General features: G+C 44.0%; 1 protein-coding gene across 6 annotated transcripts in view; it reads left to right on the forward strand.

The window, feature by feature from the left end:
* The window catches only part of TMEM192 (transmembrane protein 192), a 103,932-nt gene that overhangs the window by 4,682 nt on the left and 73,595 nt on the right, over positions 1-25,655 (forward strand). For 2 of the 6 annotated variants that reach the window (XM_075612112.1, XM_075612132.1), the window contains exon 1: positions 24,251-24,470. Coding sequence is in view for 4 of the 6 variants with exons in the window: in XM_075612132.1 (XP_075468247.1) it covers positions 24,441-24,470 (30 nt within the window). In the remaining 2 variants the exon portion in view is untranslated. Of the gene's footprint in view, positions 1-24,247; positions 24,509-25,655 lie in introns of those variants that run through there. The other 4 variants (XM_075612140.1, XM_075612095.1, XM_075612122.1 and 1 more) reach the window with 4 other exon arrangements.

The raw sequence follows: 25,655 nt of genomic DNA on the forward strand, positions 1-25,655 counted from the left end.
CTTCCTTCCCAGGTTCCAGCGGAGGGATAAATCAGTGAGGTACTGGATGGTACTTCTTTCTTCACCGCAGCTACCAACACCCTTCCGGTGCGACTGGATGTGGTCATCACGGAGGTAACCACCGGGGTGGAGGAGAACAGTGCTATACCCACTCAGGTGAGTAAGGCCCAGACTGACTTGATATTACAGAGGCCCCACAACCGAGCCAAGGGCTGAGGGTGTAAGGCCTCTATGGACCCTGATAACTGTAAGGTGCTGGCAGGAACAGGTCATGGTAGACATGCCAGGACTAACACACACAGAGACCTTGCGAATCTTAAGGCCTTACCAGACATTGCCCATGACAAATCAGGATAGAAACTGGGGTGGGTTTGATGGAGATCCTGCTGGGGGAGGGATGGATGAATATCTGGCTTTCTGCAAAGAAGGGTCAGAAAGGTCAGACAGGTGAGAGACACTGTCTAGAGCAACCTCTGAATCTAATATGTCTGAGTGTAATGCAAATGTGGGTAAAGTAAAGTATTGTCATGGTGGGACACCATGTTTCAAGGTTATGTTCATCATATGAACCGGACATGGTTCTTGCTGTTTAGCGGGGACATTGTGGATCATTGGTGGGAGGAAGGAGAGTTCTCTACGGAAGAGAAGTCAGAGGCCCTCAGAAAAAAAGAAAGGAAAATTAAACTACGGTTGATACAACCATCCGGCTTAATCCTAACCTATCAAAAACAACCCTCTCACGAACCACTGTTTTGGGTGCTACCGGGCCCGACATGTGGACGTAAATTAACTAAACTCAGCCAGGCTGACCAATTGATAGTTCAAAGGTACCGTCAGTCCCATGGGTATGATTACCCATATGTCCCCGAGCCTATAATGAGAGAGATAGAGGCCAACCGAGAGGAGTGGTTGAGGGAAGGTGTCCTACAGTACTTAGCCTCTAGGTGTAGTATTTCTAAGTACTTCAGTGAAGATAACAAATGTTATCTAATGTGAGTCTGGAGGGTAGGGAGAAATATCTACATGACCCGGGTAGAATATATTCCTGAGCCGGGTCCCAAGAGGATGTACTCTGTTACTGTCCCTGACCAAGAGGGCAGGTTAGTTAGGAAGTCTGACTCAAAGCATTATTATTGAAGGGGGTTATGGGTTCTCCATGTTATGGGAGGGATCCAGACATTGATAAAACTGTTATGCCATAAACTGTACGCATTGTTCCAGGTTTTCAAATTTAAGGGATGGTGTGAAAATTGGGTCTCAGCGGAGTCTGTGAGATTCCACCAGGGGGAGTGTGTAGCTATATATCCTCTTGGCTACTAATCTACCCTGCCTAACACAAAAGGCCTGGTACCAGTGCAGGCAGTGTTAGGGTTAATCTGGGTTTTCCACTGCAGTAAGCAGCTACCTTGAGTGACAAGGGGGGCATGCTTGGGGTCTGTGTGCTGCCCAATCAGGGGCTCAGACCTAAGACCTTCCCTCTAGGTACATAAGGAGCTGCCCAGCCTAAATTTAGTAGTTCAGAGCTGGGTCTCGAGTTGGAGTAGAGCTCTGGTTCTGGAGCTGGGAGTGTTGAAGAGACCCTCTCCTTTAGGGTAGTGGGGCAACTACCCCTTATTCCACCAGGTAATAAGGGAGCTGGGGATAGGCCATTAGGACCCCAAGCCCTGGAGATTGATTCCAGGGACCCAAGAAGAAGTGTACCGTTGTATGCTGTGTGCTGTAAGAATAACTGGGGGAGTACCAGAGAGCTTTCCTGCAGAGACTGCACCCAGCTCTGTTGGGGCACCTGCATGCAAGGGATGTGCTGCACCGAGTGGAGAACTGAGAAAGAACCCTAAAGCCTATCCTATTTATCCCCACTACCACCGGCGGACACTCAGGGCCTCCTTGTGAACCAACAGGTAGAACCATCATAAAGTAATGCAGTGATTCTCCCTTGGGGGGGGGGAGGGGGGCGACGACATGGGTTACACCTATATAACGGCAGCCCTAGCATGTAGAAATTAAAGAGAGAAAGTATAAGACAATTAAGTGCAGATGTATGTCTCTCAGTTCCTCCTCCATGACTACAATGATCTAGGGTCTGAAGAAAAAGAAGTACCGAGGGATGGAATTGCCCATCCCTGCCCTAGCCCGAGGAATTGTTTCATTTTATACCTGAACTGGTGGTTCCCAGAAGTGATGATTTCTTAAAAGAGCGACCATTAACTCCCCATCCTCCCTAGTTTAAGGAGGAACCGATATCCCTGTGCAGACAAAGATGTCTGCCATCTGTCCCACTGCTAACAACAAACATGGCAACTATTGGTGGCCCTTGAGGCCTGGAGTTGCCCACCCCTCTCATAGGGTCTGGCTCTCCAGGGAACCCATGACGTGGTAGCTACATCCTATTCGATTTGCACGTTTATCTAGGCGAGATCGCTTACAGGAGCGCACAACACGATCTGTCATCAGTGATGCCACAATACGGAGGAGTGGCCACATGATCGCAAAGTGTCGACGGGGCTGTGGCACGCAACGGGTTAAGGTGCAATGCTGAGTAAATGTATAGATTTTTTCACTTAATGTTCAATTTGTCTAGCAAGTCATTTTTTTACATTATTTTCATTGAATTTCAGTTAAATTTAACATAGATTGTGATTGTTTTAAATTGCTGTAACAGTGTGTAATTAAGCCAGGAATATATCTGGTGCTGGGCATGCCTGACATAGAAGTGTCAAGATCCATCTGATTTAGAAACCCCTGGACACATCCTGCCTCAAAAACACCTGGACACATCCTGCCTCAAATACACCTGGACACATCCTGCCTCAAATACACCTGGACACATCCTGCCTCAAATACACCTGGACACATCCTGCCTCAAAAACACCTGGACACATCCTGCCTCAAAAACACCTGGACCCATCCTGCCTCAAAAACACCTGGACACATCCTGCCTCAAAAACACCTGGACACATCCTGCCTCAAAAACACCTGGACACATCCTGCCTCAAAAACACCTGGACCCATCCTGCCTCAAAAACACCTGGACACATCCTGCCTCAAAAACACCTGGACCCATCCTGCCTCAAAAACACCTGGACACATCCTGCCTCAAAAACACCTGGACACATCCTGCCTCAAAAACACCTGGACACATCCTGCCTCAAAAACACCTGGACCCATCCTGCCTCAAAAACACCTGGACACATCCTGCCTCAAAAACACCTGGACACATCCTGCCTCAAAAACACCTGGACACATCCTGCCTCAAAAACACCTGGACACATCCTGCCACAAAAACACCTGGACACATCCTGCCTCAAAAACACCTGGACACATCCTGCCTCAAAAACACCTGGACCCATCCTGCCTCAAAAACACCTGGACACATCCTGCCTCAAAAACACCTGGACACATCCTGCCTCAAAAACACCTGGACCCATCCTGCCTCAAAAACACCTGGACCCATCCTGCCTCAAAAACACCTGGACACATCCTGCCTCAAAAACACCTGGACACATCCTGCCTCAAAAACACCTGGACCCATCCTGCCTCAAAAACACCTGGACACATCCTGCCACAAAAACACCTGGACACATCCTGCCTCAAAAACACCTGGACACATCCTGCCTCAAATACACCTGGACACATCCTGCCTCTGCTGGTTTAAGTCACATGACTTAGGGTCATACGGAAGATTTTTTTTAAATGATCTCAGTGGAAAATAAAGGAAAGACAACATCTAATAAATAGAAATTCTTTGTAGACTTGTATAGTTTATCAATCCATATAAAACTCAGTAGGGCAGTGTTTCTGAACCAACAAGGGGAGCTTCTGATAAGCTCAAATTAACTTAACTTAATTACAATATAATGTTTTATACGAGCAGAAGGAGCAGAGCCACAGAGGGTTTGATTACTGTCTTCATTTGCTTTTACCATTAACCTTTCATTGACTGTTGTGGACTCCTGGTGCCTCTTTGCAAGCTGCTTTCTTGCAAGCTGTGTTCAGCCTTTACTGTACCATTGCCCACAGTTTCTTGTGGTACTTGAACTACTGGCATTGACTTGAGTGGATTCTTGCTGCCCTGCTATTAGCTGTTTAGCTGTATTTAGCCTACACTGTATGTTTGCTATCTATTTTCAGGGGTGTCTGATTTGACCAGTTATAGGGGAAGGGAGGCTTAGGGAAGTACCTCTGGGTCCTTTTGGACCAGAGGGAATGGGCCAGATGAAGAGGTAGTCCCTCGAAACGTCGCCCCCCTAGCATACTTTCCGTTCTCCGTTTTTTGTGTATATTCCTTGTGTTTCATGTTTTTTCCGCTTTTCCTTCCCCCCCCCCCCCCCCCCACCCCTCACTTTGTGACATGCCCATTTATGATACTGGTTTCTGCAAACACATTTGATTTATTTCTGGTTCATTTTATTATTAAATGTTTATTCTGCATTACAACTGTTTTCATCATTTAGCTATTAGACAGTGAGTGCTGGTACTTACGTAGATTTGTTAGTACTATACAGGGGAATAAGGGTCCCCTTTTGTTCCGTGCACCCTGCAATTGCATAAATGTAACACTATCAGGGTGCTGTCTATCGTCCCCTTTTACCCTTAATGTTTTATTAGTGTACTGTTGAAAAATTATTTAGCATTTAAAATACTAAAATAATAAGACATTACATTTACAAATAACATTTTGTAATGATAAATGTAAAATGTAGAACTCCTAATGTAAAATGTATTTCATTTCAGTTTGTAATCAGCATTAGTGGGACATTAATTAAAATGATTTATTAATAATTAATTATCTTCAGCATTCATACACTGATGAACTATCTGAGCAATTTGATCATATAAATTGGGGTTCCATGTAGAAAAGAAGGCAGGGAAACAATGAATTAGAAGCTTTTTAACATAATATCCTACAGCATGAAGCTCACATTGTAATTCATCAATGCAGGCTCAAAAAATAAGTGTTTGGATTGTGCTATATGTAAGCATTGCTTGACGGAATACAAATACAAAATGACAGACGGCAGCTGAAGAAACTCCTATTTCAATGTAAGACCTCCTGAGGTGGTGTTATGGTTCAATGCAGGAATCTATTCAAGAGTTTTACAAGGAAGGAAGGATTTCAGAAGAAAAGTAGGAACATTTCCTTTTCTTCCCTGCAGTTTAAGTCTGTGCTGCAGTCATACACAGAGAAGTAAAAGAAGAACGTATGCTCTTTGTGACAGGACATGCTGATATTCATGAGATACCAAAGGACAAACAATATTTGAAGTGTGTTATGGACAAAGAATGGAGGTCTGTATGCTCTTTGGGTAGCAAAAAAAGATACAAATGAATAAATATGATGGACTGCAATTCAAACATGATACATCCCACTGTATCAAAGATGACAAAGATTAAACTTTCCCTATCCAAGAATGCCTTGTATAGCTCTACTGAAGGCATTGTGGGGCACAACGTTTGGAAGCAAAGTGGCAATTGACAGCTCTGCCACCGACATGGTTCTTCTGCACTCTATCTTTCCAGAAAGGACTCCACATGTGGTGGATAAGTGACTTGACTTTTTGACTAATAAACCTAAATGATATTTTTTGAGCCCGGGCCAGGGAAAGTAAACATAGGTTACAGCTTCTGCTTTGTTTGCTTTATATAAAATAAAACCATATATTTTCTGTAATATTAAAATAGCTTATACAGTGGGCCCAAGTTAAAACAAACGAGTTGGAGTTACAGCAGTCTGGCACTAGAACTTTCCAGAAAACAATTACAATGCATATAAAATGATCCTACAGTGCTCATCATGTCTATATTTCCAATTATTAAGGTGTGATAGAAAGTTTCTTTGATATAGAGAGTCCTGGGACCTTGCAATTTCTTTTGATGCTTTTAGTCATGATTTGGGTATCCACCTTTACAGATAATCTTGTCTCATTTCTTTTTTTTTTTTTGCTTTCATTATTATATGCTTTGCTTGGACAAAGCTACAGACACATCCTAGGTGGAGTTAAATCTCACTAAATTGTTATAATTAAAAAACAAAATTTAAGATGATGCTCATAAATGATAAAATGATTCACATAAACAACGACGTTGGGTAATTAGTAAAGTACACATGTGTAATTCCCTTATGGGCTTAATTTCTAAGAACCATATTGTTTAATAATGATTCATTAGCAATAGTTAATTGTCATATTAACATTAGCAATACACCTGACCTATTTTTACTCACAGTAAATACACGGCCTAAAAAGATGATACAACTAAATACACAACATTATAACACCAAGAACTTACTGTAAGGAAAGTGATACAAGTGTTTTGAATTTCCTGGACTTTGAACACACTTATGTAATTATCAAGCAACAAAATACAGAAACCATAACAGATACTCCTACATGATAAATGTGCCACTTAGTTTGATTGGACTTCTTCACAGCTATGGGCTTAATCAAGTTTATGGATTGAAGGTCCTTCTGAGAGGTTTTCATTATGTATTTACTCTCACAAACACCACCTGAGATAATGATGTAGTAACTAGAAAGTTTCCATACATTTTCAAAACTGTTCGCATCATTTGTCTCTTTTATTTTCAGTTTCGGCGTTTTCACCAAGCCGCACACAGCTAAGAATTTAGCAAAATAAATCTTATATGCTGCAGCTTTGCCAACTCCAAGCAAAATTTCACAAGACATTGAGTGAAATCGCGTTTTAATCAATTAATGTAAACAAACAGTCTTATCACAGAAGACATTAGGTAAAGATTGTAAAAAAAAAAAAAAAACCTTCTAAAATATTTGGTTACAATAAGTAATGTTCACCAAAAACAAATTGTATCCTTCCAACCTTTTACAGAACATTAAAACAAGGGTGCACAAAGTAGGGGGGTTGGGATATTTTTTGGGGGGGCGGCAGTTGCAGAGGAACCTGCGCTCTTCCCCGAGGCATTTAAATTAAATGCCGGGGGACCGCGCGAGGCCTCTGCAATCTCAACTTAATGGGATTCAGCTGGCTTCTGGACGCGTCACCATGGCGTCATTTGACACTGCGGGGTCACGTGAATCAAATGACTTGCAGCGTCATTTAACGCCAGTTCACTGGAAATGGGGGGGGGGGGGGAGGGGCACAAGCGCTGGGGCTGCCAGGCAGGGGGGCGCAGCGCAGAAACTTTGCAACCCCCTGCATTAAAGAACCAATCCTCCCTATATTACCTGTAACCCACCTTACCTGGCTCTATAGGAGTGTGCATCGAGTTGACTATATACATGGCATTGCCCAGTCTCTCATACCTGTTCTGAGTGCTGGGTGGGTGCAGGCTGGGCGTTGATATGCAGATAGAATATTTATTTATAAAAAAAAATTACCAGGAAGTAATGCATTGAGATTTACCTCTCATTTTCATTTATGTCCTGGGCACAGAATTATTATGACAATACAAGGTAACATTAAATGAAAAGAGGTTGTTACATTACATATAAAGACACTGCATGAACAGTTAAAGATAATATATGTTATAAGCGTATGTAACAGTTACACACCAGATTAAAATGTGAGACAGCTTTGGTCTTGAAAGAATTTAGACCGGTGGTGGCTGTGAAAGTCTCTGGTAGATTGTTCCAGTTGTGATTCTTTGTTGAACCTTGTTACAGTGAACAGTCTTTTTGAGCCAGATGTCAGGTGATAATTGCTTTCTGTGGTAAAGGTAAGGAGCTTGTTCAGATAGGTGGGTACAGATGTAGTATGATGGTTGGTTTCGCAGACGGCACGGAATCCGCCAAGGTTACGGTCCTGGTACCTTCGTGCTCACAAATCCCCACGACCAGATTAATGGCCGAACAGGATTACCACAGCGGGGGTCCCTGCTTCAGAATGGGACTCCCGCTGTGTTAGTCCTACCAGGCTGCATCAGTCTGGAAGACCTGCGCAGCGAGAGTAGACATAATCAGTCCCTCTCTCGGCGCACCTCTAACATGCGATCGCACTGCTTTTATTTTAATAACATGGTATTGAAGCAGGGGGTCTCCAGAGATGAACCACATTCAATTCAGCCCTCTGACCCCCAGCTTCCTGAGTTACAGGCCCCGGTATGGGGTGCCGGTATGTCCTGTGCATTTAAATGTCCTGGTCACGTAACGCGGGAGACTTAAACATGCAGGGAGATACCGGCACCCCATACCGGGGCCTGTAACCCATTAAGCAGGGTATCCCCAGGTGGAAATTAATGTGGTTCAGATCCGGAGACCCCCTGCTTCAATACTATGTTATTAAAATAAAATAAAAGCAGCTTCATTACCTTAGCGGCTAGCCGCTAAGGTAATGAGGGGGTTAAACCAAATTACCTGGTTTATTGGGGGTAGAGGGGGTGGGTAAAGGGGGTATTTGCCCCAGGGTGGGTGGTTAGGCCTACCGGGAAGGTTGCAGGAGGAGCTAACCCCTTCATTACCTTAGTGGTTATTAATGCTAAGGTAATGGAGGGCTTAACCCTTCCCACTACCCACCTAAGAGGCCTAACCACCCACTCCAATAAACATTAACAGGAAAAGAAAACCTCTGGAGAGGAAAGTGGAGCACTGCGCAGGGCTAAAGTACAGGAACCGGCACACCAATAGTTAAAAACTACTTTATTGAGCGACTAGGGGAGACACCAACAATACCCACTCTGTGGGTGGTTGCTCTATTGTTGGTGTCTCCCCTAGTCGCTCAATAAAGTAGTTTTTAACTATTGGTGTGCCGGTTCCTATACTTTAGCCATGCGCAGTGCTCCAATTTCCTCTCCAGAGGTTTTCTTTTCCTGTTGATCTTCTATCAAGTTGGATGCACGCTTGGACGGAGTTCCTGTGGTTCACCTTCACTTTTGATAACAGTAAGTGTACTGCGGTATTGTCCTGCTGCATATTGACTGTGTTGCCTATATTCTCTCTGGCCTTATCTGAGTATGGTTGGTTAAAAGGGGACACTCTACCTTTGGTATTTGTGTTTCCCCAGTACCCTATAAATCCCACTTTATGATTTAAGCCTGTTAGGTTGGCGGCCACTTGCTCATGAGCCATAGGTTCTGATAACACTCTAAGTCAGTACTCCTATTCAATATATTGGTGCAGCTATACAGTATAAGGATTTATATACCCAGGATCAAGATTGTTATTATCCAGTCTATATGGATTTATTGGATGTTATACGCTATGACTGTGATTTGCTTCTGTTGCACCGTGGATGGACTTTATGTCCTTCTTTTGCCATTAACATAAACATTAAAATACAATGGAACAAAAAACACTAGCCAATACTGTCAACTCTGTCCCATACCCCTGAGAATACCCCTTTCAAATTCCAAAAAGGTCTATCTGTCACCCATATAAATATATGAAGCCTGCTGCCCAAACAGGATGAACGAAGGGCATGTTGCCTTATGCCAAAACCCAAAGCCATCACTCTCATGAAAACATGGCTAACCCCTAAAACCCTTGATGCAACTATCGCCATTCAGGGATACTCCATTTCTCGTAAAGACAGGTCAAAGAGAGGAAGAGGGGAGTTATTTTATATTGCAGACACCTTACAATTTAGTGTGCTAAATTGCCCAACAAGCCACCCTCCTTTGAAATCCTAGTTGGCAAAATCTGCCTCCCTTTCTCTAAGCCCATCTTGATTGCTGGCATCTACCGCACTCCTAAAAACCCACTACAGTCCCTGACTGATATCACCCAGTTTCTTGGCTAAATTTACTCTTTGAATGAAAATAGTGAGCTACTAGTTCTTGGGGATTTCAATTACAATTGATCTGACCCTAAAAACAAGAAAATCCAGATACGACTCAAGTCACTTAACCTAGCGCAACTAATTTCCTAACCCACACGGACAAACCTGAAATCTCACAACCATTTTTGCTAGGCTGGAGTCTCTCCTCTAGTCCCAGTAGAATCCAATCCTCTGGCATCCTTCCTGACATTTTCAGTGATGATGCAATAGTGTACTGTGTAAGGAAAATCAAACCACCCCAATCAAGCCCTAAAGTTCTCCTCACTAGAACTTTTAGAAATTTTAACCCACAACAGTTTTTGGCTGACCTTACAAGCTGCCCTTAGTACAGAATCAACTTAATTCCCAACCTCGATTATGCACTCAACTATTTCCAATCCGAGTTCTTAAAACTCTGTGATACCCATGCTCTATTACGAAGAATAAGAGTATAGGGCCCACATTCCGTGGGCTACAACCAACCTTATATCCCTCTACCATCTTAGGGATGCCTTGTGGAAGACCTACAAAGTAACTGGCACTACCAAGGATCTTAATAACTACAGATGCCTGCGGAATATGTGCACAAGGCAAACAAGAAACGCAAAAGCAAATTATTACGCTGTCAATCTTCATCAGAATACATCAAATCCAGCTAACTTCTGGAAGGTTATCAACAATATATTCCAGCCTTACAGCCACCAACGACCTTATAACATCATTAAGGAGGATATCACTCTGACAAATCCCACTGGCTTTGCAAATGCATTCAATGAATACTTTGTGGGGTGTGCTACTAATTTATTAGCGAAACGCATCCCAAACTACAAACATGAACCTTATTCTGGGAGCACCCCTATAGCTCCACCCTCTCCCAACACTTCCCACAATTTTCAATTTATCCCAGTATTTGAAGAGGAGATTACACAAGTGCTCTTCAAACTAAACCTAAGCAGCCAATGTGGACCTGACCTACTGCAATCTAAGTTTCTACGACTTGGTGTCCCAGCCATTGCCAAACACTTGCTTACCTAATAAACTCTATTCTGTCTGCAGGCCATATCCCTAAGACCTGGAAAACTGCGAGAGTTGTCCCAATCTTCAAAAGTGGGGACATAAACCCTGTCTCAAACTACAGGACAATCTCTCTTCTCTCAATACTATCCAAAGTCATGGAAAAAATTGTGCACTCCCAATTAAGTGATTACTATAACAAGAAAAAGTTCCCACGGGCATTGCAAACACATTCAATGAATACTTTGTGGGGTGTGCTACTTCCCCATTATCAAAGCGCAACCCGAACTACAAACATGAAGCTCAATCTAGGAAAAACCCTATAGCTTGACACTCTCCCAACAGTGCTCACAATTTAAAATGTGTCCCAGTATCTTAAGAGTAGATTACACAAGCGCTGCTCAAATTAAAACCAAGTAGCCTATGTGGACCTGACCTACTGCAATCAAAGTTCCTATGACTTGGTGCCCCAGCAATTGCCATACCGCTTGCCTCCCTAATCAACTCTATTTTGTCTTCAGGCCATATCCCAAAGACCTGGAAAAGTGCCAGAGTTGTCCCAATCTTCAAAAGTGGGGATAAAAACACTGTCTCAAACTACAGGCCAATCTCTCTTCTCCCAATTCTATCCAAAGTCATGGAAAAATGTGTTCACTCCTAATTAAGTGATTACTATAACAAGACAAATTTCCTGAGGCAACTCCAATCTAGTTTTGCCCCAAACACTCCACATTAACTACCCTCCTAAAAGTTTGCAATGAGATCTAGGGGCCTATGCAGAGAGCAGCGCTATTTCGAAATTCGCCATTTTTTGGAGAAAATCGCGCAGAAAGCAGCAGAAAATGGCGAGTTCCGAAAAACGCGCCAATTTTTCTTTTCTATTTGTAAAACTCGCCTCGCGGCTGGCGAGAACCTCAATCTCGCCAGTTTTAAAAATATCCGTATGCAGAGAGGCGCGAACGGCATCTAGCGGCTGTTCGCGCCAATAAAATGGCGCGATTGTCTCCTTTTTGCCTTGCCAAAAAAAACTGGCAAGAAGCTGCCGCTCGCGGCCATTGCAAAGGGAAAAAAAAGGCGCGAATTTGTTTTTACACGTTTCTGAAGCGCGCATCTCGCCAATTTAAACTCGCCACACGCATCCATGTTAAACATAGCAGAATTCGCACTTTTCTGCATATGGAGAATAAAACTCTCCAAAAAAGCTACTTTTTAATAAATTCGCCAATTTTAAAATTCGCTGCTCTCTGCATAGGCCCCTAGTGTGGAATGGAACGGGGACAACTTACTGGTGCAATATTCCTAGATTTTGCCAAGGCTTTTGATACTGTTGATCTTATTATCTTGTTAAACAAGCTCCTGTGCTCTGGAATAGGAGAGCACACCTTTAACCTAGTTTCACTCCTACCTATCAGACAGATCCCAACTTGTCTATCTCAGGCTCTAACTCCAATCCATTGGATGTCACCTGCAGTGTTCCACAAGGCTCTGTTCTGGGGTCCCTACTCTTTTCAGCCTTCATTAATTATTTACCTACAGCTTGTAAGGGAGCTTCAATGCACATGTATGCGGATGATATAATCTTATATGCACATAGCCCTAGCCTCTCTGACCTTGGACATGTATTTCAATCAGATTGTTCAAGACTTAAAAACTGTATTTCTCAAAACAGACTGTTTTTAAACACTGACAAGACAGTAACAATGGTATTTGGGATGAAGGCTACATTTCTAAAGCTTCCAATAATGGAGCTAAATATCAGAACTAACGCCAACACCATTCTAGCCACTATCACCAGTTATTAAATATCTAGGCATATGGTTTGACTCCCATTTAATATTTGGGTTGCACATTGATACTCTGACATCCAATACCTATGCCAAACTAGGTGTACTTTATCGGAACAAATCCTCCCTAAGCCAGCTGATCATAAAGTGCATCACACAGCAGATTCTAATGCCAATTATAGACTATGGGGACAAAGTAAGTGGTACAGCACACCAAACTCAACTTAGCAAACGAAAGACCCTCTGCAACTCAATATGTTGTTTTGTCCTACAATGTAACTACAGTACAACACACATCACTTTGAAATGCTCAAATAATTTGATTGGTCATCACTTGAGTCTAGGTGCAAAGTTCATTTTTCCTGTCTAGCCTTCAAAAACTTTCTGGGCAAGCTACCGTAGCCATCTATCTGAACAAGCTCCCGCTCCCCCCCTCCCCCCACTTGCAGCACTTATCACCTGAGATCTGACTCCAAATTACTGTTCACGGTCTCAAGGTTCAACAAAGAATCTAAGCTGCCACCAGTCTGCTTTCAAAACTAAAGCTGTCTCACATTTTAATCTGGTCTGTAACTGTTACATACACCTATAACATATATTATCTTTAACTGTGCATGCAATGTCTTGTATATAATATATACCCTGTTCATTTAATGTAACTGTGTATTGTTGTCATAACTCTGTGCCCAGGACATACTTGAAAATTAGAGGTAACTCTCAATGTATAACTACCTGGTAAAACATTTTAGAAATAAATATCATTACCATTTATTTCATTCAAAGCTCATGAAACCACTTATCATAAAAAATATTTTCATTGCTAGTAACTGTGATTCTGCTTAAATAATACATTTATAGATTTATTATGCCCCATTAATTCATTTAAGTTTATTTATGGGGACTGCATTTAGGATGATCCATAGTGTCTGCCAATAAAGCATGAATATGTTCTCATTGTTACTTAGTACTTGCCATCATCGATGTAAGTTACTGAAGTTTTGCAACCAAATAGTTCTAATTATATGACATTGCAAAAGCAAATAGAAAGGCTATTATATGGTTGTGATTATTGCCAAGATAAAACATAACAATATGTGTATGTTACAATATGTGTATGTAACAGCTGTTGGGTGTCGGCCAGGCAGTGGTTAATCCCTGCCTGGAGATCGAATCAGTCACTCTCTCTGTGCGCCTCTAACAGGCGATTGCGCCGCTTTAATTTTATTTGAATAACATATTCTTGAAGCATGGGGTCCCAGAGCTGAACTGCATTAATTTTAGCCCCTGAGACCCCCTGCTTTCCGTGTTACCGGTATGGGGCGCCGGTATCTACTGTGCGTTTAAATGTCCCAGTCGCGCGATGAGGGAGAATTAAACATAAACATGTAGGCAGCAACCGGCATCCCATATTTCACCCAGGCTGAAATTAATGTGGGTTCAGCTCCGGAGATGCCCTGCTTCAATACTATGTCATTAAAATAAAAGCAGCTTCATTACCTTAGCAGCTAGCAGGGTCGACGCGTGATTGATCCCACCCCCTCTTGTCCTAAGGTCACTCAGAATCGGCGTGGGAATGATGCGCGCGCCAAGCTCTGCCCCCAAACCTCCGTGACACGTGCAGGACAGCGCGCAAGCAGTTCCGCCCCCATCTCCGATTAGGCTGCATCATAGGGCACACCTGTGTGCACCAGCAGCCTATCGGTGTTTACTTCATGGTTCTGCCCTTTCTGGCTATTAGAGGCTCCGCCTTTATATATCTTCAGTCTGCTCTCATTCTTTGCTGAGCTTAGTCAAGTGTGACACTGTGCCTTGCTACATTCTTGTTCCTGAGACCTTGCCTTGCCTGCCTGTTAACATCTTGTTGCCTGAACCCAGGAAGTACTTTGGACTCTGCTTCTCTCCACTCCTGATCCGGCTTGTACGACCATTCTCCTGTCTCCAGTCCTGACCTTGGCTATGTAATCCAACGATCCGATACTCTCCTATCCTGAACCTGGCTACGTACCCTGACAATTCGCTACTCTCCAATTCTGAACCTAGCTATGCACTCCGATGATCCACAACTCTCTGCTCCTGAACCTGGCAAGTAATTTTACTATTCTCCAATCCGTAATCCTCACCTGGCTTGAACGACTACTCTACATCCTAGGCGCGCCCGCGTGGCTGTGGGTCGGCGTTAACCAATTCCCTACCTCAGCACCTCGGTCGTGCTTCGTTTGTGGTGAGCTACACGTTACAAATGCTGAGCATAAACCAAGATTCACTTGGTAACTGTTTGCCACAAACACTTCTGCCTTAGCCTTGCCTTGATCCTGTGACCTGCTGCATTCACCCCAGGCAGAGGTCTGCTTCCTGGTTCCTGTACTGAAGCGCTGGATCCCCAGTGCTAGTCTTGCCTTGATCCTGAGACCCGCTGCATTCATCCCAGGCAAAGGTCTGCTTCCTGGTTCCTGTACTGAAGCGCTGGATCCCCAGTGCTAGTCTTGCCTTGTTTCTGAGACCTGCTGCATTCACCCGAGACAGAGGTCTGCTTCCTGGTTCCTGTGCTGAAGCGCTGGTCTCCCAGTGTACCCTGCAGTGTTCCTAGGCCAGCCTGCATTCTCCCCTTGCAGAGACCTTTATCATGGGTCGCTCCTGCTCCTCGCGCAGAGGCCATTCCCGCGCTTCAGCTGCTACGCTGAAGCACTTCGCACCCGCCTACCTGTTGACGAACCCCAGCCTGGATAACGATTATTCTGACGTCTCCAACTCTGACCCCGGCTTGTCCATGGATTACCCTGCCTTCTCCAACCCTGAACCGGCTTCAATTGACTAAGGACCGCGCAATTCAGAACCGGCTTCGTGGTCTAAGGTCGGTGTATTCACATCCCCACCTCAGCCCCGTGGTCCGGTCTCGGTTTGTGGCGAGCACGTCCATCACACAGGCAATGCGCACAGCCACAGTTATCCAGCGAAGACAAGCTCCACGGATAGGGTAAGCATAGAAAAGAAAAAACACCCAGAGCGCACCAAAGTTGAAGAATAAAATGTAATCCAGCAATACAAAATAAAGTAAGTGTAGACTTACATATGAGGTATCAGTTGTTCAGCAGATAGCTAAAATGATATGTCCGTGCTGCCCAGTTCTTGATCCAAGAGGGTAAGAAACAGAGTGAGTCTTAGAGCTATATATCCCATGCACTGAGATCAGCTGTTACTCATTGAAGACCTGCCACTTCCGGACTCGTGAGTCCCATATGTGTACAGTCAGGCACGTCTCACTTCCAATTCTTCTGATCATAAACTTTGAAATGGCAGCTCCACAGGACAACATAAAATACTCTCTACCACAACGCGTTTCGCACACTAAAGTGCTTCGTCAGAGTAGTATCATCCTTTTTGATATTAGATGGTTGTTGAAATATAGAAGGCTGGCATATATTGTTGATGACATTCCAGAAGTTTGCTGGATTTTATCTATTTTGGTGAAGATTATCAGAGTAATATTGGGCTTTTGCTAGTCTTGTTTGCCTTGTGCATGTATTCCACAGGCATCAGTAGTTATTAAGATCCTTGGTAGTGCCAGTTACTTAGTATCTTTTCCACAGGGCATGCCTAAAATGGTAAAGCGCAATAAGGTTGGTTGTAACCCATGGAAGATAGGCCCCCGTACTCATTCTGCGTAGCGGAGCATTAGTGTCACAGAGTTTTAAGAACTCGGATTGGAAATAATCAAGTGAAAAGAATCGGGGTCAAGTATTAAGTTGATGCTGTACCAGGTGCAGTTGGTAAGATCAGCCAGAGATTGTTGTGGGTTAAAGCTTCTAAATGTTCTAGTGAATAGAACTTTAGGGCTTGATTTGGGTGGTCTGATTTTCCTTACACAGTACACTGTTTAATGGTCATTGAAAATGTCAGGTGGGATACCGAGGATTGGATTATGTTGGGACTAGAGGATAGAATCCAGTCTAGCAAGGTATGGTTGTGAGATTTTAGGTTTGTTCGTGTGGGTTGGGAAATTAGTTGGATTAGGATTAGGTTTAGTGATTTGAGTTGTGTCTTGATTTTGTTGTTTTTAGGGTCAAGCCAATTGAGGTTGAAATCCCCAAGAACAGCTTACACTTCCCATTTAGAGAGGAAATTGAGCCAAAAAACAGTGATATCAGTCCAGGATTGTAGTGGGGTTTAGGGGGGCAGTAGATGCCAGCAATAAGAATACGGTATATAACAAGAGACAGGGGTGCCCAATGCTACATCCCATTGACAAAACCTATGGTAAAAAGTATAACGTAAAATACTTAAATAATAATAATAAATACTTGGTTATTTAGTTAACCCTTTGGCCAAAGCGTCATAAGCCTGCATACCAACGCCAAGGTATAACCAAATTAATGTAGGTCCTACACTACACTGTGAGAGGGGGCGGGAGATTTTGCTGGGGGGGTGAGGGCAGTTGCAGAGGCCTCGTGCTCTTCCCCCAGGCATTTAAATTGAATGCTGGGGGATCGCGTGAGGCCCCTGCAACAGTTTACTTACCAGTATTCAGCAAGCTATGTTGCGGCGCCATGGCAACACAGCGTCAAATGACGCAGCGGCGCCATGTGAAAGTGACGTCACATGCGTCAAATGACGTCGCGGGTCACGTGACGTCACATGACCCGCAGCGTCATCTGACGTAGATGAAGGTAGGCGGGGGGTGTTTGCAGCTCCTATCGATCTTTGCAGTTATGCCTTATCCTCTTGCCTGTTTTGAATTCCTATTGCTGACCCCAGACCATGACCCCGACCTCGCTGCCATCCACTTGCCCTGACCTCCGCTTGCCTCCTCGACTTTGCACCTCTGCCGCCAGCCCTGACCTCTGCCTGCCCTGGACTTTGCTACTCTGCTGCCAACCCTGTGTGAGTATTCACCGTCCCGGCGTTCAAGGACCATCTCCTCACCTTACTGGTCCTCCGGTGACAGACACTCAAGATGCGCATCCTGCTGGTCCTGTGACGCGAGCGTGGACCTTGCGCAGTCTGCTCCGGCATCTGCGGATCCTGATCCCGCCCCTCGCCTGGGTGTACAACGCGGGCGCTCATCCAGCCTTCCCGCTGACGCGGGCGGTAAACTCTGCCCCCGCTCTGACGTCTCACAGAACCGGCGTGGGAGTAGCACTCTCTCTAAACCCTGCCTTCTGAAATCTGTGACACGCGCGGGCTGCAAGCAACCTCCTACCTGATCAGGCTGCATCATCGGGCACACCTGCGTGCACCAGCAGCCTATGAGGTTTCACTTCCTGGTTACTCCCCTGCTTGCTATTGGAGCCTCCTCCTTTATATACCCTTCACTCACAGCTTACCTTTGCTGAGCATAGTTGTCGTGACGTCGTGGCTTGCCATTTCTAGTTCCTGAACCTTGCCTTGCCTGACCTTGCTGCTGTTACCTCTCGTTGCCTGAACCCTGCTTGTACCTAGGACTCTGACTCTCTCGACTCCTGATCCGGCTTGATGACCTTTCTCCTGGCTCCTGTCCTGACCTTGGCTGAAGTGCTCCTACGATCAGACTATCTCCTATCCTGCACCTGGCTACGTACCCCGACCATCCGATACTCTCCAATCCTGAACCTGGCTACGCACACTGACGATCCGCAACTCTCCACTCCTGAACAGGGCAAGTACCTCAACTACTCTACTATCTATAATCGTGACCTGGCCTGAACAACTACTCTACACTCTAGGCGCGCCCGCGTGGCTGTGGGTCAGCGTATCTCAATTCCCTGCCTCAGCACCGCGGTCGCGCTTAGTTTGTGGTGAGCTACGCGTTACACCGTGACCGCACTACAGATACTCTTATGGGACTCTGTCCCTGGGTTGTGGTCGGTTTATTTGCATCACTACTTCAGCCCTGCGGCTCCGCCTCCTGATTTGAGACGAGCACTGTCACATTTTGCTCGGCCAAACATGGACCCCGCTGAGGTAGCGAGAGCCGTATCTCTCCAAGGGGACCTGCTTGGAGATCACGAGACACGCCTCGCACATCAACACCAACAGATGGCACTCATTTCCAGCCGACTTCAGGACATTATCTCCCAGCTGGATACATTTCAGCTTGGTTCAACCCCTGCACCGTCATTACTGGCAGTTTCTCCGGTGCCAGTTCCATCATCACCTACGACCAGAGAACCATGGATCCCGACACCTCTACGTTATGAAGGGGACTCTATGACGTGTAGAGGATTTTTGAACCAATGTTAGCTTCAGTTCGAACTCCAGCCCTCCATGTTTTGCACTCATCGATCCAGAGTAGCCTACGTCATTTCTCTACTGACAGACGAGGCTTTGGCCTGGGCCTCCCCCTCTGGGAAAAGGAATCCCCGCTGATTAAGGACTCCGCTGCCTTTCTCCAAACATTCAAAAGGTTTTTGACGCTCCCGGTCGCGTGTGCTCTGCTTCTGCTTCGGTCCTTCATATCCGGCAAGGAACCGGTACTGTGGGCCAGTATGCCATCCAATTCCGAACCCTTGCTGCAGAGACGGGCTGGAAAAATGAAGTTTTGCTGGCAGCATTTTGGTAGGGGCTTTCTGAGGGGTTAAAGGATGAGCTAACTTGCCTGGACACCCCCAAGGATCTGGAGGAATTAATTTCTCTCTGCATCAGAATGGAGCTCCGTATGCGAGAATGACAGACCAATCGACACCGGTTCTCAAGGACCCCTAAAAAACGGCTTGCCCCTCACTTTTAGACTCCTCTTTCTACACCTCTCCCCGAGGAGGAACCGATGCAATTGGGTGATACCAAATTACCTGAGAAGGAGAGAACCAGGAGACATGTCAGGGGTCTGTGTCTGCATTGTGGGCTCAAAGGTCACCTTGCCCGAAATTGTCCTAAATAAGGAAACGCCAGTGCCCAGTGAAGATTGAGGAATATTCTTTGGGCATTTCTTCTATTCATCGTCCATCACAAGCCTTCAAGGCTGCCCCTTCCGGTTTCACTCTCCTGGGGGCCAGCCTCAATTTTTACTCAGGCTTTCGTGGATTCAGGAGCCACAGGTAATTTAATTGACCACACATTAGCGGAACATCACTCCCTTTCTCTCCGTACTAGGGAGATTCCGTTAACAGTGGTGGCTATTGATAGAAGACCTCTGATACCTGGGACCAACACTCTCGAGACATCCTTTGCTGGTTACGGTTGGGACACTTCACAAGGAGTCATTATCTTTCTACATCATTCACTCTCCCTCGACCCCAGTGGTTATAGGACTTCCTTGGCAGTGGCACCACAACCCCAAGGTCGATTGGGCGACCAATAAAGTGACAGCCTGGGGACAACGTTGCATGGATCTTCTCTTCCGGTGTCTCGCACCATCTCCGAGGTTCGGCTACCTACGGAGAATTCCTCATCATGCCTTCCATTTTATTACCAGAAGTTTGCCGACGTATTTGACAAAAAAACAGGCAGAGGAGTTACTGCCACACTGACCCTATGACTGTGCAGTCGATCTACTCCCAGGGGCCATCCCTCCTCGAGGCCACATCTATCCCCTGTTGGAACCAGAAAACAAGGCTATGCGTGAATACATTTTGGTGAACCTTCAGCGTGGGTTTAGTCATAAATCAAGTTCTCCTGCTGCGGGTTTCTTCTTCGTGTTCAAAAAAGACGGTTCTCTCAGGCCATGTACCGACTATAGAGGGAGGGATAATACCAGAGTGATCCCACAAGGTTAACCCATTAGTGCCGTCAATCCCTTACACTAAATAGTAGTCCCCTGAGAAGGGGGTTACATGCTTATTTATTTAAGTTTAACAGAATTTAAACTAGGGGATCCTCCAGAGAAAACTGAACTATGTTTAGCTCTGGCGACCTCAAAAGATACCTGTTTTAGTTCACAGTGTTTGTTCAAAGATGGCACATGCAGTCATCCAACAGGAAGCTGCAACATGATCAGCTTCCCATTGGTCCTCAGAGCCCTGGGATTTGGTTGCCATATTTATTTTCTGAATCCAAGCGGAAACACCAGCAAATAAATTGGCGAGTACCTCAAGAACTGGGGGAAATCTTGTAGCTAAATACAGCACGGTTCAGCTTCAGAGGACTCCCCTGTCTGAACTCTGTAAACAAAATCAGAAGTAAAACAAAGGAGGGGGAATTAGTGATTTAAACTTACTGTACTCAACATGCCATTTCCATTAGTCTACTTCGGTACAGGTCGGGACAGCTCTATTAAGTAAAAATATATGTATATTTTCTAATACAGAAACACTTTGGATGGTAACTTTAATTGAGTACTTTTATCTAAAGAAAGAACATCTTGTCTCAAGTCAAGCACATCACTTGCCGGCATTTTATTGCATCTAAAAAGGGATATGTAAACCTTCACAACAGACAGATGGTTTCATGTTCTGAAAGAAACAGTTCTTTATTACAAACTAAGTAACTCACGTTTTGAAAATGTGACTTTTAATATCCGATTCAAATGTTTTCTGTTAAACCAGGTAAGTGAATTTTTTATAATGTCTACTGGAGAAAAGGAATTAGGGAATTTAGGGAGTTTTCTTCAGTAGATATTGTATATATTCCCTAGCTTGCACCCCTATTGAACCCCTTAAATATAGAACTAAGAGAGCTGAGAAGGGCCTGGTCTTTTGTGTTTTTAGGTTGTTTTTTACTTAGCAAATATTGGTTATATTGCAAAAGGGGAGGAAGTCTTAGCAATAACTTCCCTGCCAGTCCATATTAAAGATGCTGGCAGAACACACAGTCTTATAGAAACATTGAAGTCAAATATCAACCCTTTGTCTATGTATTCAATATGATGTGGTAAATAAGAATATTAAAAAAAAACTTATTGCAACAACACCAAAACTATATGCAAAAAAATGATATGAGGCATTAGAAATCAAAGTACAGTACACGTCAGCAGAGAAAACACAGCATCACACCATAGGAATAACTACAGTATACATACATCTTTAAACCTGCCAGTATATTTAATGTACAAATAATGCAGATTATTGTATGGAAAGACATTGTAAATAAAAATGGGTTCATTTTGAAGCAATACAGATTGTGTTATCTGAAGGAGAAAATAAATTAAAATGAGTTTGTGCATTGTGGATGGAACAGCAAGTGTCGAATTTACATTAAATAATCATTAATTCAGAAAAACAGTAGTTTTTGTATGATTAATATGTTCTGTGCGTGTAGTGCCCATAGAATGATCCCAAAGATTGAGCACTTTTTTGAAACCCTAAAATGATCAGTAAGGAATTCCAAGTCATTCAGCTCACTCTTGTGAGCACGCACATCATCATCTTCAGCACTTGCTGATACGCCGGTGGATTAAGGTCTTCCCAGTGAGATATATATGTGTATATATATATATATATATATATATGTGTGTATATATATATATATATATATATATATATATATATATATATATATATATATATATATATATATATATATATATATATATATATTTTTTTTTCCATATACACACACATCCGCTTTCAGGTCCTTCAGTATTGAGTGTTATCTATAAGAGCACATTATATTCAAATATTGATTTTCTATTTTGGACAGAAGATACTAGTCTTCTTACAGGGAAATAAATCATGAAGTATTGGTCGTGGTACTGTATCTGGAATTGCATGGTGCTACTGACTGTGGGATATTGATCAACTCAGACAAAGATTCAGAAATGAAATTAAAGTGTCATTTACTCATTGATTCATTCCAACAGAATCCAAAAAAAATCAGTCACTTGAAAAGGTTTATGTTGTATTCTACATTATTTGGATAAACATGGTAGAATGGACAGTGCAAGAGGACAAGATGGAAATCAATGGACTAAAAGTACCAGATTTAAATAAAAACAAGGAAAAAAATGGAAAATGAATATAGATGCTTTTATTTATTCACATATCAATAATTAATTTTCTTTTAAGTTGCTCGTGTTAATATTCCTTATTCTACTCACTTCCCTTGCTAAATTATACAATTGCCAGTGCAATCATGTGCATTTACCAAAATTTTGCTTTGGTGTACATGAGCGCTATTAAAAAATAATAATACATAAGCGGTAAACCAATTACATTTATGAACAAAGATGATACTGTACACGCCCCCAAGCCAGAAGTTCGGCAGCTTGATTGGCTCCGAAGGTGTGTGCGCATATGGAGGGGATGAGCTGTGCCTAAACAAATGTTTTGCTGTCTTAAAGCAAACTTTCTAATTCTATGTATCTAGCAGGAACTATGGCTATCTTTATGTGTGCTAGCCATTAAAAACAAAATAACTAGAATACCTGTAACAGGTGTTCCCCCACCCTCTGGGTGATTTCACTTTTACCTGTAGTCTCGTTGTGCTGTACCTATGAGGCTTACAGGATTTCTGTGTCCGCCGATGGTAGTGGGGAAGACAGGTCAGGCTTTCAGAAAATAGATCTCTCATCTCGTACATGGGTGCAGCGCCTCCATTCCCCGCAGGCCCCATCAGTGCTGGGTGCAATCCCTGCAGGAAAAAACATCTTGCACTCCCCCTGATAAACTGCAGTCATAGGCAGGAGTATAAAAGAAGCAACTGGTCTTTATTCTTCATAGTACAACAGTACATTATAGCATACAACAGGTACTCCTCTTGGGGTCCCTGGACTCAACCCCCAGGGCCTGAGGACCCAAAGGTCTATCCTTTGCTTCCCTACTCTCTAGTGGAGTAAGGGGTAATAACCCACTCCCTTGCGGGAGGGGAAGGAAGGTGGCCAGAGCCCTGGCTTCACACTTCCAACATCTGCCTAAATTTGTATCTGCAATCCCATTTGTACCCAGGGGGAGGGTCCTAGGTCTGAGTCGCTGGTAGGGCAGCACACAGGCCTCAGGCCCACCCCCCTTGCCACTCAAGAGAGTTTACTGCAGTGGAACCCAGATTAACCCTAACACTGCCTGCACTGGTACCAGTGTTTATGTGTTAGGCAGGGCAGATTAGTAGCCAAGGGGATACATGGCTACATACTTTTTTATGCCTGTCTCGCATTGTTTATAGTTCGGAACCTTCAGTTACAGCAGCTTTTAATAGCACATTATATTGTATTCATTTATAAATATTAGCATATACCAATAAATCCAGAAACACAAGATTTGTGGTATGCTCTCTGCATATAATACATTGCATGTGTTCTGAGGCTCACTTGCTTTTAAACTCTCCCGTACTGACTAAAGTGTACCTATTTTGATGTGACCAATGTTTGAAGGTCTGATCAGGTTAAAGCACAGTTAATGATGCACCAACTTACATTCACTTCAATAGAAGCTACTGCCTATGTGTTACCTGTGCCTATATGAATAGGGGCCTGTGTCACTCTCACTCTTTTCTGCAGTCTCCCTATTTCTTTCCCTGGCCCATTCTCTGTTACTATCTCTCTCAATTCCTGTATCTTTCACTTGTCTTTGCTTCAATTTTCCTCCTGCTTTCTTTCACTGGCTCACCATCTGCCACTCTCACTCTCTTTGTCTGACACAAAGGGTCGGCCTCCATCACACTCTCCCTCTTTTCATTGTTTCTCTCACTGTTACCCTACCACGGCCCCATTCTGTTTCTTTGCCTCTCTGTCTCTCATCTTCTCTTTCTGTCCATGAACAGTAACAGGTATGAGGGAGTCTGGCCTGCCATCTCTCTCTATGTGATGTGATGAGGGGGGAGGAGTGAAGGTCACAAGGAGAGAGCATTTGCCGCCCCCTCACCCTACGCCTCATTTCTGCTCCCTCCCAGGTTGGGAATCCCTGTGCTATCTGTGGCTAACCAGATAGCAGAACTCGTGTGTGTGGAAGGTGTTTGCAGGGGACAGGAAATACACACGCAGCAAGGAAGGGGAGGGCAGCAAAGCGGCTCAGGCAGCATAATAAGGAAGCTGCAGCAACACAGCAGCTCCAATGTGACCACAGCAGGAGGATGGACAGAGAACAGAAGCAGCTCGCAAATGTGCGTGATACCCCAGGTGACCTCAGTAGTAGAGCGCAGTGAGTAACCCCTGTGTGCACTGAGGCAGACATTGCGTTTCTCAGGCATGCACTTGATTGGATGCTTTCCGGGGCAGGGTCTCCCTTTGCATTATGTTGCTGTTTACCCGTTGCACAGTGTTTTTAATGTATGTATTTTGTATTGTACTTTTGTAAACCCCCTGCTTCCACTTAACGCTATATCCATACATGCAGTGGGGATGGCAAATGCCTATCTCGGCACCAGCTATGTTAATTTTATCTGTAATTATTCTCCACTCTTCTACCATAAGTGCAGCAATTGATAATGGAGGGTTACAACCAGTGGTCAGTGTAAGGGCACGAATTTGTTTACCGAGTCAGGCATTGTACAGTAATAGTCAGTCTGGCAGTGAAGGGGTTAGCAGCTTTTTGCAGTGTTGTGAAGTTGTAATCTCTTTGGGGCAGCGGCTCCCTTTGCCATAAATTGTAATTTGCCTGTTGCACTGTTGTGTGTATTGTTTCTATTGTAAAGCGCAGTGCACAGTGTATGTAGGTGCTATATAATTAGAATTATACATGCAGCCTCTTTGTGTCATTACAGTTACTGTGTGGTAATTGTGATCATGTGACTTCCCAAGCCTGATCACATGACTTTGCTGGGAGGCATTGCTTGAAGTGTTCATGGTGAGCTGCAGTGCAAAGGGCAGTGCTACACAATGTAATTTAAAGACACAATTGTAGTTGGTCAACAAAAGGCTGCAGAAATACATGTAGTGATCAGAATGTAATACAGGCATACCCCGGTTTAAGGACACTCACTTTAAGTACACTCACGAGTAAGTACATCTCGCTCAATAGGCAAATGGCAGCTCACGCATGTGCCTGTCATCACGTCCTGAACAGCAATACCGGCTCCCTACCTGTAACGAAGCTGTGCGCCTGCGGGGAGATTATAGAGCCTGTTACACATGCGTTATTTACATCAGTTATGCACGTATATAACGATTGCAGTAAGGTACATGCATCGATAAGTGGAAAAAAGGGAGTGCTTCATTTTAAGTACATTTTCGTTTTACATACATGCTCCGGTCCCATTGCGTACGTTAATGCGGGGTATGCCTGTAGTGTAGGGGTGGTACACAGTATCACCAGTGGTGGGATGAAAAATTTTTTAGCAAACGGTTCT

This window comes from Ascaphus truei, chromosome 1 (genome assembly GCF_040206685.1).
Source record: "Ascaphus truei isolate aAscTru1 chromosome 1, aAscTru1.hap1, whole genome shotgun sequence".
Lineage (NCBI taxonomy): Eukaryota > Metazoa > Chordata > Amphibia > Anura > Ascaphidae > Ascaphus > Ascaphus truei.